At 38.0% G+C, this 14,078-nt stretch overlaps 1 protein-coding gene across 12 annotated transcripts in view; it reads left to right on the top strand.

The window, feature by feature from the left end:
- The window catches only part of LOC109856226 (phosphatidylinositol-binding clathrin assembly protein LAP), a 23,940-nt gene extending 10,529 nt beyond the window's left edge, over positions 1–13,411 (top strand). Inside the window, exons 2-18 of one of the 12 annotated variants that reach the window (XM_020431253.1) lie at positions 700–842; positions 941–1,016; positions 1,666–1,677; positions 2,192–2,294; positions 2,450–2,658; positions 2,751–2,857; positions 2,957–2,998; positions 3,517–3,611; positions 5,114–5,285; positions 5,561–5,674; positions 5,751–5,886; positions 6,396–7,148; positions 7,912–8,032; positions 8,162–8,270; positions 8,734–8,805; positions 9,529–9,801; positions 10,265–13,411. In XM_020431253.1, the coding sequence (XP_020286842.1) occupies positions 700–842; positions 941–1,016; positions 1,666–1,677; positions 2,192–2,294; positions 2,450–2,658; positions 2,751–2,857; positions 2,957–2,998; positions 3,517–3,611; positions 5,114–5,285; positions 5,561–5,674; positions 5,751–5,886; positions 6,396–7,148; positions 7,912–8,032; positions 8,162–8,270; positions 8,734–8,805; positions 9,529–9,792 (2,528 nt within the window). In that variant the 3' untranslated portion in view covers positions 9,793–9,801; positions 10,265–13,411. Of the gene's footprint in view, positions 1–699; positions 843–940; positions 1,017–1,662; positions 1,678–2,191; positions 2,295–2,449; positions 2,659–2,750; positions 2,858–2,956; positions 2,999–3,516; positions 3,612–5,113; positions 5,286–5,560; positions 5,675–5,750; positions 5,887–6,010; positions 6,101–6,395; positions 7,149–7,911; positions 8,033–8,161; positions 8,271–8,733; positions 8,806–9,528; positions 9,802–10,264 lie in introns of all 12 variants that reach the window. The other 11 variants (XM_020431256.1, XM_020431252.1, XM_020431251.1 and 8 more) reach the window with 11 other exon arrangements.
- Positions 13,412–14,078: the final 667 nt, after the last annotated feature.

Below are 14,078 nucleotides of genomic sequence, written 5' to 3'. Positions count from 1 at the left end.
GTGTGTGTGTGTGTGTGTGTGTGTGTGTGTGTGTGTGTGTGTGTGTGTGTGTGTGTGTGTGTGAGATAAAAACTGCATTAATCAATGATTTTCTTTCTGTGTGAATTACACACCTCACCTCACATACAGAAGAACGTTTGTGGTACTTTTTTTTGTTAATTGTTTAAGAGCAATAAAGTTATTTGTTTATCGAATAAGGGCTTTTTTAAACACATACGCACCTGCAGCTAGCTAAACTTTACAGAAACAGGCTCAAACTAAAAAACTGTAATAAGGAATTACCATAAAAGGAAGTTTCGGGTTTGGTTTCGGTTTCGGCCGAAACTGAGACAGAAACCGAAATTCGGTTTCGGTTTCGGTTTCGGTTTCGGTTGTAAAAACTAGTTTCGGTCGGACACTAAAATATAGTTTTCTCCGGCGAGACCGGAGACGATCGAGACGTGTGACGGAGAGAAACGACACGATTTGCGAAAGATCTTCGCGATGCGATATTGTTGCCGTCGGTTGATGACGATTGTGAGTCATACGTATGTAAATTACTCTGCAATCTTATAAGGTGGAGGTCAGTGCCTTGTTCGGTCGCGATGCACCGGTGCGAAGCGTATCGCTTTTGTCGAAAATCGCAATTGTGTGTTTCGACGAGATTTTTTCCAACGATCTTGGAGGAACTTGTTGAAAATGAAATCTCTCGTGTTTCAGATCTAATACACTGCACGAACGAGCCAAACGTCTCCATACCGCAGCTAGCTAATCTTCTGATCGAGCGCTCGCAAAACACAAACTGGACGGTGGTTTTCAAAGCCCTGATAACTGTGCATCACATGATGTGCTATGGCAACGAGGTAAGTTATGTATCCTTTATCTTTCAATCAAGAAATGCAACACGGGCGCACACGTGTGCATCTTTCTGAAATGAGAGAAATAATTTTTCTGTTCTCAGAGATTTACGCAATATCTCGCCTCCAGCAACAGCACCTTTCAGCTCAGCAACTTCCTCGACAAGAGCGGCGTACAAGGTGATATTTCATAAATAATTAGATTTGGCATTTTTTTTCTTTTTAATTAATATAATTAAGAGATATGAAATTGTTTCTCTTTAAAGAGAAGCGAAAGATTAACATTTATTTCCGTATTAACACGAGACCACGCGGCACGAGAGATGCGCACGGCTTTCTGCACTATTTTGCTTTAAAAAAAATTTTTTTCTAGAAACATTCGTGCACAATGACAACTGACCCGATCGGTGTTTGATACGACATGCTCGCGTCGCATGAATAATTGCAACACACGTCGTAATTTGAATAGTTCGATCGCGAACACTTCAGTTCTCAAGCGAAGAACGCATTTACACGGAGAAGTCTAATAACTTTACTCACCAATTAAATTTCTCTTCCTCTTTCTCTCTCTTTCTCTCTTGTTGCGTACAACGTAAATTAATTATTACACGTCACTCGGACAAATGATCACGAATTCAACAACGCGAAATTGTCCGATTTTATAATACAGCACGTCGTGTTCAAAATTCCTAACTAACTTTTTTTCGCATTGCGCTGTTACTCATATGGAAAATGCGAATCTTTCTCTTTTCCATGTATCTGGCATCTGTGTGTGTGTGTACGATTTACTAATCTGGACTAACTTTCTATCTCTTTGGGCACGAAGCAGGGATACGCGTGGGTGAGTTCAATCACAAGATACAACATCTCGTCCTTCGTGTTTTGTTTTTTGTATTACTTGATACACGTTAGTAATAACGCTTCATAGTTTTATAAGTATATGCGTTTAATTGATTGTTTTTTTTGTTTTTGACGTTGTAAAAGCAGAACCAAAAAATCTAAAACGTCTAATACATGTGTTTATTTTGAAGAGTAAATTTAAAGTAATCCACGATCATGCGAAAGTTAAATGAATTGTCATAAAAACGATATGACTGGGTGTGCGAGATGCTTGACAAAAAAAAATTATTATTTTTAACCGAGTCCAACACGCAACGCTTATATAATGAGAATATTATGGGAAATTAATGCACACCGGCTCACCGTTGACTTTCTAATTTCACTTTTACGCATTGTTGCGTGGCTCCACCTATTAGTGCTTTTTTAATGTGCTCCAGTGACACATGAGCGGAAAGAAGAATAATAATTCGTGTTTCTCTTTGTTCTTTTTTTTTTTTTTTTTTTTACATTATCAGGTTATGACATGTCGCCGTTCATCAGGCGATACGCCAAATATCTCAATGAGAAGGCTCTGTCCTACAGAACGGTAGCGTTTGACTTCTGCAAAGTGAAAAGAGGGTACGTGGTCAGGTCAACACTTTTATGCTTTTATCCCTTTTTAAAAGCTCTTTTCCGATTTTTTCTTCTTCTTTTTTCTTTTTGTTTTTTTTTTTTTTTTTTTGATATTTTGGTGAGAGAATTTTACTTTCATCGCCGATTACTTAACGTTGCAGGAAAGAAGATGGCACTTTACGCACAATGAATGCCGAGAAACTTTTAAAAACTTTGCCGGTACTGCAATCGCAACTCGATGCTCTGTTGGAATTCGATTGCACGGCTAACGACCTCACAAATGGCGTCATAAACATGGCCTTCATGCTTCTCTTTCGAGATCTTATCCGGTTATTCGCTTGCTATAATGACGGCATCATTAATCTCTTAGGTAACACTGTTTAGTATTCTTCTTTCTTCTGTTTTATGTGCAAAAAATCGTATTTGAGGATTGCTAATGTCGAAAGACTGTAATTGTTTTAGAAAAATATTTTGACATGAACAAAAAGCAGTGCCGGGACGCTTTAGATCTCTATAAAAAGTTTCTCATACGCATGGATAGAGTCGGAGAATTTCTGAAGGTCGCGGAAGTAAGTTGCACGATTTTTGAAATCAAAACTTAAAAACTAATTGATCAAAACGAATACGGGAATGTAATCGATTGTATAATTTGTTCTTTACTTTTGCAGAACGTTGGTATCGATAAAGGAGACATACCAGATTTGACAAAGGTGAGTACACATAAAAAAAAACATCAAAGGCTTATTATTCTATTACGCTCTATCGACTGATAAAGGTCTACCGGTACTTAACAATCGGTTAGGATTTCGAAGAATAATTTAATACAATAAGTAAAATTATCGATAAAGTATTTAAATATTTTCTTGTTCCTCTTGTACGTTATATTGTGACAGGTAATAAAATCACTACTTCAACAAGGTAGAGAGTTTAGTAATAGAACAGCAGCGTAGTTTAGAATAGAACTTAGAGAACTGATTTTGGGAGATTTGGTAGAGCCAATCATGTACATCAAGTATTTTAATCGAATTAAAACAATTTTATATATATATATTTAAGATTAGACAGATATTTAACATTAAACTGACGAAATCTCCTGAACAGATAAATGCATGTATTTCAGCACCGAGGATTGTTTCCTCAAGACTAAAATCGCACACTAAAATCTATCTTGATTTTTATCAAAGAGAATCTAACAATCTCCATAAATGACTGTAAAACATTTTTCTAGGCACCAAGTAGCTTATTAGACGCCTTAGAACAACATCTCGCGTCGTTGGAGGGAAAGAAAGGTTCCGCCGCGAACACACCCACACAGTCCGCAAGGTATGTCGACATTTTTTTTCACTTATCCATCTCATTTTCTCTCTCACACAACACGATCACTGTAGGATTATTAAATTTAAACATCCTTACGCTGAATGCTCTACTGAATACTTAACTTCTCCCATACTTCTCCCGAAAGTCCATCGGTTTCTTTATTTTTTTGATCAAACATTTTTTCACATTCTGACGCTCCGAAACACTTTCGCACACTTCTTCTACGAAGCTTTTGAAATGAATGTATCTCTCTCTTCTTTCGAACATGCACGTACAACATTTGTACAACATTCAACTTTGTGAGTTTGTTTCGAATACTGTATCGTTGATTTTCACGCAAATTACGATTATTTGTGTTATTTATTATGATTTATTCTAAACTCTTGACCAACATGTGAAACTCTCATCGATAATTTTGTCTGGAGATATGAGGTTAATTTTTTATACTATTTAATATTTTTAATTCAAGAGATTAGTTTTAAAATATTTTTGCACAAGATATATTTACATTTGTATCCCGATCCATTATAGACATCCACGTTATGTTTCTAAATTTGAAATTTCCAATTTTTTTGTAGTTTGCATATTTCCGGAATTATTACTTAATTACCGCCAGTTTCTCACTTGTGTGATATACTGCATGAATGAACTTACAGTAAAACAGGTCCAGATAATTGTGTGACATAGTTTCCTTATAACATTATAATCGACATAGTTCCCTTATAGTTCATTGATATAGTGAAATATTAAGGATGCTACAATAAAACATACTGTTTTAATTGATTAATAATACCTAATAGTGCTAATATAATCTCGTTTTTCAAACCTAACTCATCGAAACATAAATTAGAATTATTAAAATGTAATTTATCTCGAACTATATCTAAATATTATTTATATAAGAGCTGCGTATTGTATTTTAATGCACATGTATTTATCTGCGTATACAACATCCGTATCATTATTGTACTCTACAAATACTATTCCGGCTGTTTAAAAATAATCAGAATATATCTTTACATTGACATACATCACGTAATGTAATTTGATTCGCAGATTAGATTAATTTCGTGCTACTTTTTAGTTGTGAAGAGTAGAACACACTAAATAAATGCATGTGTATAGTAAGAAATTGGGAAAAGAGAACGCGTGAATGAGCGTGTGAGAAAGAGAGGAAGTAAGGATGAACGTGCGAGTGAATGAATTGCACACTATGCATTTTCTATACGCATTGTTACGTCTATACGTACTACACCGTTTGTTTTTTTGTTTTTTTGTTTGTCTCTTATCCTTTGGTTTCAATTATCAATTTTCCTTTACGCTCCTCTCACGCCACATTATTATAAACTCGCTCTGAAACGGATCTTTTCCGTATTCTTCTTGCCCGTATCCCTTCTTTTCCCACTCCGTCCCTCAAAACCAAAAAAAAAAAAAAAAAAAAAAAAAAAAAAAAAAAAAAAAAAAAAAAAAAAAACATATCCGAAACACATCCCATCATCGGCCAAAAGCAGCAATAGAACCAATGTAAAGTCGGGAGTGTCCGCCCTGTCTTCCACCAGTAACGCGTTCGGAACAGCGGCGAGCAACGCGCGACTCGATCAAACCGGGAACGGCCACATTGACGAGGCACTACGACAACAAGCTCTCGCGGAAGAGGAAGCCGCCATGAATCAATACAAGGTATCGCGTTTTGCCGTTTATAATATTTATGTGTCGAAATAAAACGCGAAACATTCTACCAACGTGCGCGGTGAAATTTCAGATTGCGATATAAATTCAATATCTCAACTTTCAAATGTGTGATCTACTTTTATTTTATTATTTTATTTGATTCTGAATTTTACAGAATATTTGTATAACTCTTACTTAAATTCTTTTTTTTTTCATGGTTTAGATATTCAGAAATAAATATGATACTAATTTGTAATATATATATATATATATATGTAATGCAGGCAAAAGTACAATCGCCATCGAGTATTAGCACAAATCCCTTCCTCAGTTCACCGACTAATAATGCTAACCAACCGATCGTGGATTTATTCGGCGCCGCACCAGCATCCGAACAGGTACGCTGTTATTTAGTCGCGCTCGCGGCGAGTTTAATCGATGCAATTTCATGCAAAATATAATCCATTGTTTCAGCAACAATCTTCGCAAAAGGCGTCGGACGATCTGCTGCAATTGGCAGGCAATCCGTTCGCCAACATGTTTGGAGCGCCACAACCGACTGTGCCTGCTACGCAACCTGCTGCGCAGAACAACATGTGGATGACCAATGGTACTGCCGAGCGCAAGCACTTATATCGTGATCATCATTGCTTCTTTTTTCATCATCGCGCTTAATTTTGATAATTTTCCCTTCTGATTTTGTTTTCTTCATTTTCGATTTTTTTATCTTTTAGGTTTTGCGCCAACCGCGCCAGTGGCAAATAACAATTTTGTTACAGATAATAATTTTTCTTCTGTATTCGGACATCCAGATCAGCAATCTAGTAAGTGCTTAAGCGAAATAGATACACATAAGCGAAATTTATATATAAGCGCCTTCACGATTGAGACTGTGCACTTTCGTTCTTTTTTGCTCTATCACGTTTACATGTACTTTTCTCTTTCTATTTTCGCGATCACTCTTATGATATTTTTGCATCATACTCTCTCTTCTTTTTGTTTCTCTTTTTAACATATTAATGCGGACATATTAATGATCGCAAGGCATTTTATATTGCTATCTTGTTTGGTGACAGAAAAACAAGCTAACCTATGCACCTTGATCACTTTCTGTGCAAGCTGGCGCCCAAGGAATGGCCGCGTCCGTACCTAATCCCTTCATGTCCGATTTCCCGTCCCTCGGTGCCACCGGCGCTCAACCAACGACGCAGAACGCGGCCGCCTTCGGGCTCTTTGATCAGAACGATCCAGCGCAAGGGGCGCCGAGCGGTGATCTCTTCAGTGCCGGTCAAATGGATCTTTTCGGGAGTGACGGATCCGCCGCTGCCGCTGCCGGCACCAACGCGATGCTGAAAACCGCCGCGAACGGCGGAGAAGGGGACTCCGCGGCGGTCGAGGTAGTGGCGTCGACGGCGCCAGGCGCCGTCGGCAAAACGTCATCTACTGCCACGCCACCACCTAGACCACCGCCACCCGTAAGCGCCGTCGCTGCTGCGAACGGCGCTGTACCGCGTGCAATGTCTCCGACCGTCGGTGGCAGCGGAGCATCGCATGGTAGGCCAGCGGCGGCGTCGGCGGCCGCTTCTAGCAAGAGCGCGTTCGATGATCTCAATGATAGTATACGCATGGCACTGGGCGGATCTCCGTCGCGTCCGGCACCCATGGTACAGCAGCAGCAGGCTGCGATGACCGCCCAGCAACAACCATTGCAACAACAACAAATGCCGGCAGCGGCGGCAGGTGCCGGTATGTTCAACTTGAACGACGCTGCCGGTCAACCCATGATGCCCGGCGCGCCGATCGGCTACGGTATTCCTCCCCAAGCCCAAGTCCCCGTGGGGTACGGTTCGCCGGCAAAGCAGCCGATGTCAGGTGACGGGAATGCTAAATTAACCCTGACTAATTGCATGAGAGTTGCGTTTGCTTATTTTCTGCTAAATATGTTTTCTTATATCTTCTTATTTTTTTTCTTTTATCTGATTGTCTGTGTTATGTGTGGGATTTCAGACGATGCAAGATGTAAAGTCGTTTTTGTATTGTTGTACAATACATCAAATGTATACTTAAGCATATGACAGCTTGAGCTATAATTCTCCATGTAATGTTAGTGTTAGCGTGAGAAGATAAGCGTGTTATTTGTACTGTTTATCACGTTTACAAAAATCACGGAAGCAAGATGGATTACATCATATGTTGAATTCAATCATGCTTAGAACCAATGTGAGATAACCTTTGATTGTAATTTCTGTTTATATGTAGTTCACGAGATTTAATTGATTTATGTAATATAATCTCTGCATGTTACCATTTATGATTAATTGTGATTGTACAAAGTACAAACGCCGGTCGCGCAATATTAGAAATTCACGACTCTTTATGACTAGATCTCTTAGTACTTTGTGTTTTATCAAATAATGTGTATATTGTTTCGAATTCTCTGTTTAATTTAGTAAATCAGTACGTTTTTATGTTTTATGTTATCGCAATTTGCTTTATAAATCGCTGTTTAGTTTTTTTTCTTCTTTTTTTATTCGAGATTGCTAACGTAAATGTTGCGCTCATTTTGTTCTATAAATTTTATGGGTTTTATATCGATATCAGTATAAATGCACATTTTGAGGTAACATTATTGCAGCCGCGGGACAACCGGTTGGCGCGACCAGCACCGGGAAAGTTTTGACCGGAGATTTGGATAGCAGCCTCGCTAGCCTTGCACAGAACTTGACTATCAATAAGAGTGCTCAGCAACAAGTCAAGTGAGTGTGACCGCATTTTCATATTCCTACCTACGTTGGAATGTGATTCATATAAACACGCAATAAATGACGCAAGTGTACCAGTGACATTTCTGGAAAAGAAATTGATATTTTTTTTTTTTTTCGCAGAGGAATGCAATGGAATTCACCAAAGAATGCCGCTAAAACTGGCGGCCCGGCCGGTGGCTGGTCACCGCAACCAATGGCAGCTACAACCGGTGCTGGATATCGGCCTATGGTGAGCTTCAAACATTTCTCTCCTATGTCGTTGTTCTAGAAAGTATTCTCAGCACGCTTTTGACTGTTAGTAGTTCACAAAGACACATTTGTTGATCATCTACCGCTGTGCATTATTCCGAAAAAATTAAATCTTCTGTTTATCTGCGACCGAACTTAGATATTCTCATGTTGTAATACTTAGATTTCGACTACATATCATTTGTTCATATTTCTCGTTGAATCACAAAAAGTCTCTATTACATATTACATTAGCTGTCTATCGACCGTGCTGAGTGCATAGTAATATTTAGGAACTTTTAGCTCATTCTTGATATGATGTACGTACAATGAGATTTATTTACAAACTACTGCGCATCGTGGGACTCTGTTACGTTCTTCGATTTAATTTTCTCGTCAAGCTGCTCCCTTTAGGTGAGTGTGATGCATGCGCAGCATACGGCATGTTATCGGCTATGTTACAGGGTCAGGGAATGACGCAACTGCTACCTGCGACCACTACAACTATGGGTTTTCCTTCGCAGTCCGCAATAATGGTAAGTTCCACGACTATCACGAAAGTCTATTTATCACACAGTGAAAGAATAGAACGTCAAACTCATTAGAGTTCATCACACGCAGTTTTACGAGCGTCTGTGTAAGAGAATAATATGTGATAACACAAAACATGTCACTAACCCCCGTAAATAATGACGTGAGATAACGCCACGACTCGACACTTCTGTTGCATTATATGCTTTTGCGCATCAATATGTATTTCCTAGCGCACGTTTTCAGAATGATAGTAGATCGTAGTAATTTCTATTGTTTACAAATTAGTTTAAGATTTATTACACGTTGGCTGTAACTCGCTTCAAAGACTTATTCAGACAGCACTTGTTTCTATCAGACGATTTAAGAACGTCTTATTGTGTTTTTTTAGACATCTTTAAGATGTCTTTCTGTGCTGTCTGGGTAGTTAATAACAACGTGGGTAAGTTAGATTCATGCAAAATATTGTTGTGATTACAAACACACATTAATTTATTTTGCCAGCAAGATAATATATATGTAAAACAATTCCACAAACAGTTAAAACGAGAAACTGCAAATTTATAAGTTTTTTTAACTGCCATTTGAATTTTTCTTATCTAATGAATCTTAACAATCTTGTCGATCGGCCGTTATTACTTTGACGTTAACGAGAACAATGTGAAAAATTTAACAGGCACACGCTTTATTTTGTACATCTCATTTTCGTTGCTCTCTGGTGTCTGTAGGGTATGCAAGGTATGCCGATGGGCATGCAGGGTATGCAGGGTATGAGGCCGATGATGTGTCCTATTCCGGGTGCTCCCGCCGCCGGCGGCGGTATGATGGTTGCGGGTGGAGCTGCGCCTATGATGGCCATGCCCGGCGCGAATCCCATGATGACCGGTCCTAGCTTGCAGCAGCAGCAGCATCCTCAGTCTCAGCCTCAGCCTGCTGCAGCAGCTCAGCCACAGGGCAACGCTGTCCAACTCGATCCCTTCGGTGCTTTGTGAAGGGATTAGGTACTTATCCCCTCCGGTTTACGATTATTGCGACGCGCGGCTAAGAAAACTTTGCACGTGTTGCAAACAATTTTTGTCCCAAAGCTAAAAATGTTTTATTCGTGATCCGAGTATGCGATATACAAGTATGCGCGTCCAACATCGGAAAAATATTGTACAATAATCTTTGTGACTCATATGTGTGATTAATATCACGTGTAACATTTCTTAACTCCGTATTGTTAATCTAATTCTGGACAATCTGTGATTACGAACCAGAAAAGTCTGACTACGCTATGTTACTAATGTGATGCCATTGTGTGTTCCATCTTGTCTCTATTACTCACGATTCACTGACAATTTATGTAAAATTGAATCGTGAATATATAATCGAAAGACAATTTAAATTATAAAATTAACATAACGAACGTGTGATATGTCTCTCATTTTCCCGTATATTAAAGCGAATAAATCTGTGTTTCAGGATTCCAAGTGAAATTGAGAAGATGCAGCGAGAATTGTAAATATCGTGTAATATGCCTAGAATGAAAAAAAGAAAAGAAAAAATAATAATATGTCCCGCTTATTTCCATGAAGCATGGCCCGGTCAATCGCGGATTGATCGTCATTCGAATCGTTTTCATTGTGAATATGGTAAATTGTATCATACTTCCTATATCTCATATGTTCACCGAGTGTGTAATACGCGTTACACTTCGATATAGCGTTGTTTCCCGTGTAGCATTGGTTTATGTAAAATTTGGTAAATATTCAAATAAACGTTGGTTTTTGTTTTCTGCCTCCGTAGAGAGCGCGAGTCGATCGAATCTGAAAATTACGGGTAAATCTGCGCGTCGGGATCTCATCGATTTCAATGATCTTAGGAACTGAGCGAGAAGAGAATCTGATTCTTTTCCTCTGGCTTCGAGGTCAATAAAATCGATGACGGATCGTTCTTAATTTCTCTGCACGTGTTTATTTGTGAATATTAACTTAGGCCGATGCTCAAACGGGAAACCGGATAAGGCGCTTTTTTCCGCCTTGAAATCCGTAGCCGCGCATAATTATGTAGCTTAGAGAAGAATTGTTCTAATGCGCGAATTGCGTTTAGAATGGACACGAACGTTGCGTTCACGCTGTGAATTTTTTCCTGGTGAGGATTAACTGTGATAGTACTACGGTATGTGTTGCATTGAACAGTTTTTCTTCGTTGATATTAATGATATTAATTGAGTCGAATAATGAGGTTCGAATGTTAAGCCTATTGTCGAAGATGCATTTCTAAGTTCGATGAAAGATTTCCATAATTAATTACGTAGCAATATTTAGGTACGATTAGTTGTTATTAAAAACAAAAACGAAAAAAAGGAGAAGAGATGTGATCGGAGTGAGGATCGGGTTTTATCGTCTCCGATTGAAATTTAATTCGGATACGATAAAACTGAACCCCTTTATTAAATCGGTTATTATCAAAACGCGTTATCGAACGTGATCGACGCTTCGATGGTTCGTTATGGTTCTAAACGTAATCGCGTTAGATTATATATACATGTAGTTAAACGATTGCACGTACTAATATAGTTGCGTAAAAAAGAAACTTATAAAAAGAAACAGAGCGGTAAAGCGCAAAAGAATCAACTTAAAACAAATTTATGTCGAGCATATCCTCGCTGTAAGATATATACATATATGTATTGTTCTAAACGAGAATGCACGGATATATATATATGCATGATTTTGAAGAAAAATTCACGAGAGGAAGGTTCAGGAAGAGAAACAGAGGAAAAGAGTGAGTGAGAGAGAAAAGAAACGCGCGCGCGTTACGAGTGCGCGATACGAGTTGAACAGGAGAATTTATCTGTATACCGTTCGGCGATATCTTAATTAGACAGCATTAATCGAGTATGTGTCAAACGAGTTAAAGAATGCGATGTTTAAACATTACGAACGTAATTATAATGAAAGCAAGGTACTATTGATGCAGTCAATATCCTGTTGTGCGCGTTTCCATTTTTCGTCGACACGTAAACACAAACACACATACACACATACATGTACACGTACACGTTACATCTCATATCACACATTTGATTCAGATTATAAATGTCGTAACGAGAAAATAAAAAAATAAAAAAATCTATCGATGTAGCATATATAAATATATATATTGTAATGATCGATTAATTATTTATCCGCGATTGTGCTAGCTTGAATGAACGTAGACAGTGATCGAAAAAGGAAAAAAAAAGTAAAATAGCGACATATTAGCACGCATAATACTAATATATACCAGAACTTCGTTGTAAATATTACAACACAGAAGCACGATTCTCGTAAAAGCGACAACAAAATATTTACCAAAATCCACGGTGGATGGACGCGATCTTCGGTGTTAACCCCCGCGAAATTAAAGCGCAACACGATATTTTCATCGAGGCCTCATACACGTCACACGCGGGATAGCGCTTTTTTCGCACTCGCATCGGTCGTGGATATCGCACGAAATACGCTCTCGCGATCTCACCTTTGTTTCGTGCCGTTCTTCCCGTTCTTTCGAGTTTTTTTTTTCGCGTTAATATTTATTATTATTTTCTCAACACTTCTTCGTTGCGAAACGTGTCGAATTTTCGAAAACGTCGATTAAATGCTTTGTAACTAATCCTTTCTCCAGATCGTGGTACTTCTTTAACGTAGATATTGAATTTTAATTGACCGGAGTTAATTGTTTTTTGTTTTCTTTTTTTAGCGGGATCGATTTATTGGTTGATATTATGTAGATTTGTCGATTTGTAGTCGAGTATTGATCATATATATACACATGTATTTTTTTACCAGTTGTTAGCATTTTTGTAAAGATATGTTATATTGACCTTTCTCTACTCTTTTCGTATCGATAGTTTCAATTTTGCTCTAGTAGTGTGTGTATATATATATATATATGTATACGTATATACATATATAGAATATATATATCGCGATGAGTATATATATATTATAAATAAATATATATATCGAGATAGAGTAGATATACGAGAGGAATATTTTCGAATAGTCGAAACGGAGCGAGTGTATATGTATCTACAAAAAAGCCAGGTTTATATCGAAGCGAAATAAGTATGTTGTAAAGCAACGTCATTCGAATGATGGACGCAGATGATCGATGGAAGAAAAGCAGTCGGAATATATATATATATATATCTGCGATCTTATCAACGAAAAATCGCGCGTATAATCCCTTTTCTTTCATCAATGTACATGATTTCCGTTCTCAGTTCTCGCTCGCTCAAGTTAATTTCGCTCTTTGCCTATAGTGTATTTTTGTATAAATGTGAACACACACGTACAAAATCTCTGAGCGTAACCGCGAGTCGTCGTCGTGAAAAAAGCAGTTAATCTTATATATATATATATAAATAAAAAAAAAAAAATTGGTAGCTACAAGTCCAATTTGAAGTGAAGCAAAGATCGCGCGGGCTCTTCACAGGTCGCCGGTAGCTCCCAGATTCGAACGGTGACCTCGAACGTGCGCGTGACGATTGTTATGTGTATTTAAAACGGATGTTATGCATTAAAACGAACATGTTAAATACTAATCGAACACACACACGATTGAAAACAGAAAAAAAAAAAACCAATACTGTTATACATATTATTTATGAGATAAGCAGAGGAAGTTTGTGCGATTTCAATGTGTATATAGACGTATTTATAAAAAAAACAAAAAAAAAACAAAAAAAAAAGCGTTCTTTCCTAACGCGTGTTTCTCGTTTCCGTATCTATCTTGCGATCAGTTTTCTCTTTCTCGTTCGACCGGCGTCACGTCCAAAGCTACCGGTGATCGAGCGTAACCAGGACAATATTATATATTATTGTATAATAGGAAGACACACGTAAACGCGAGATAATCCACAGTTGTACTCTCTAATCGTTCTCACTATAAATTAATGATATTATTATATATTGCCGCAAACAACGCATCTCTTTCTCACCGACTCGTGCGTACTTTTGTGCAATGCCTTCCGGCCGCGTAAGGGTACATCGTACATAGATCGTCGGTATACAATTTATCGAAGCAATCTCGTTCAACTTCAGATAATTTAATCGAAGCTCGAGTTAAAAATCGCATCAACAATTCACGGGAAACGGGAGATGATAAAAAAGACAAATAGAACGAAGAGTCAATATTGCACTGTATAGACGAGGTTTCTTGTCGATATCTAATAGAAATACAATCACGTGTTTTGTTCAACTCCAAGGACGATTTGTCACGCTTGTGTTCTTTTCCGTCTCTCTTTCTC

The sequence above is a fragment of the Pseudomyrmex gracilis genome, unplaced genomic scaffold, assembly GCF_002006095.1.
Source record: "Pseudomyrmex gracilis isolate BER0280 unplaced genomic scaffold, ASM200609v1 scaffold_110, whole genome shotgun sequence".
NCBI classification, from domain to species: domain Eukaryota; kingdom Metazoa; phylum Arthropoda; class Insecta; order Hymenoptera; family Formicidae; genus Pseudomyrmex; species Pseudomyrmex gracilis.
Note: the sequence above shows the minus strand (reverse complement) of the source record. Positions and strands in the feature narration are given on the sequence as shown.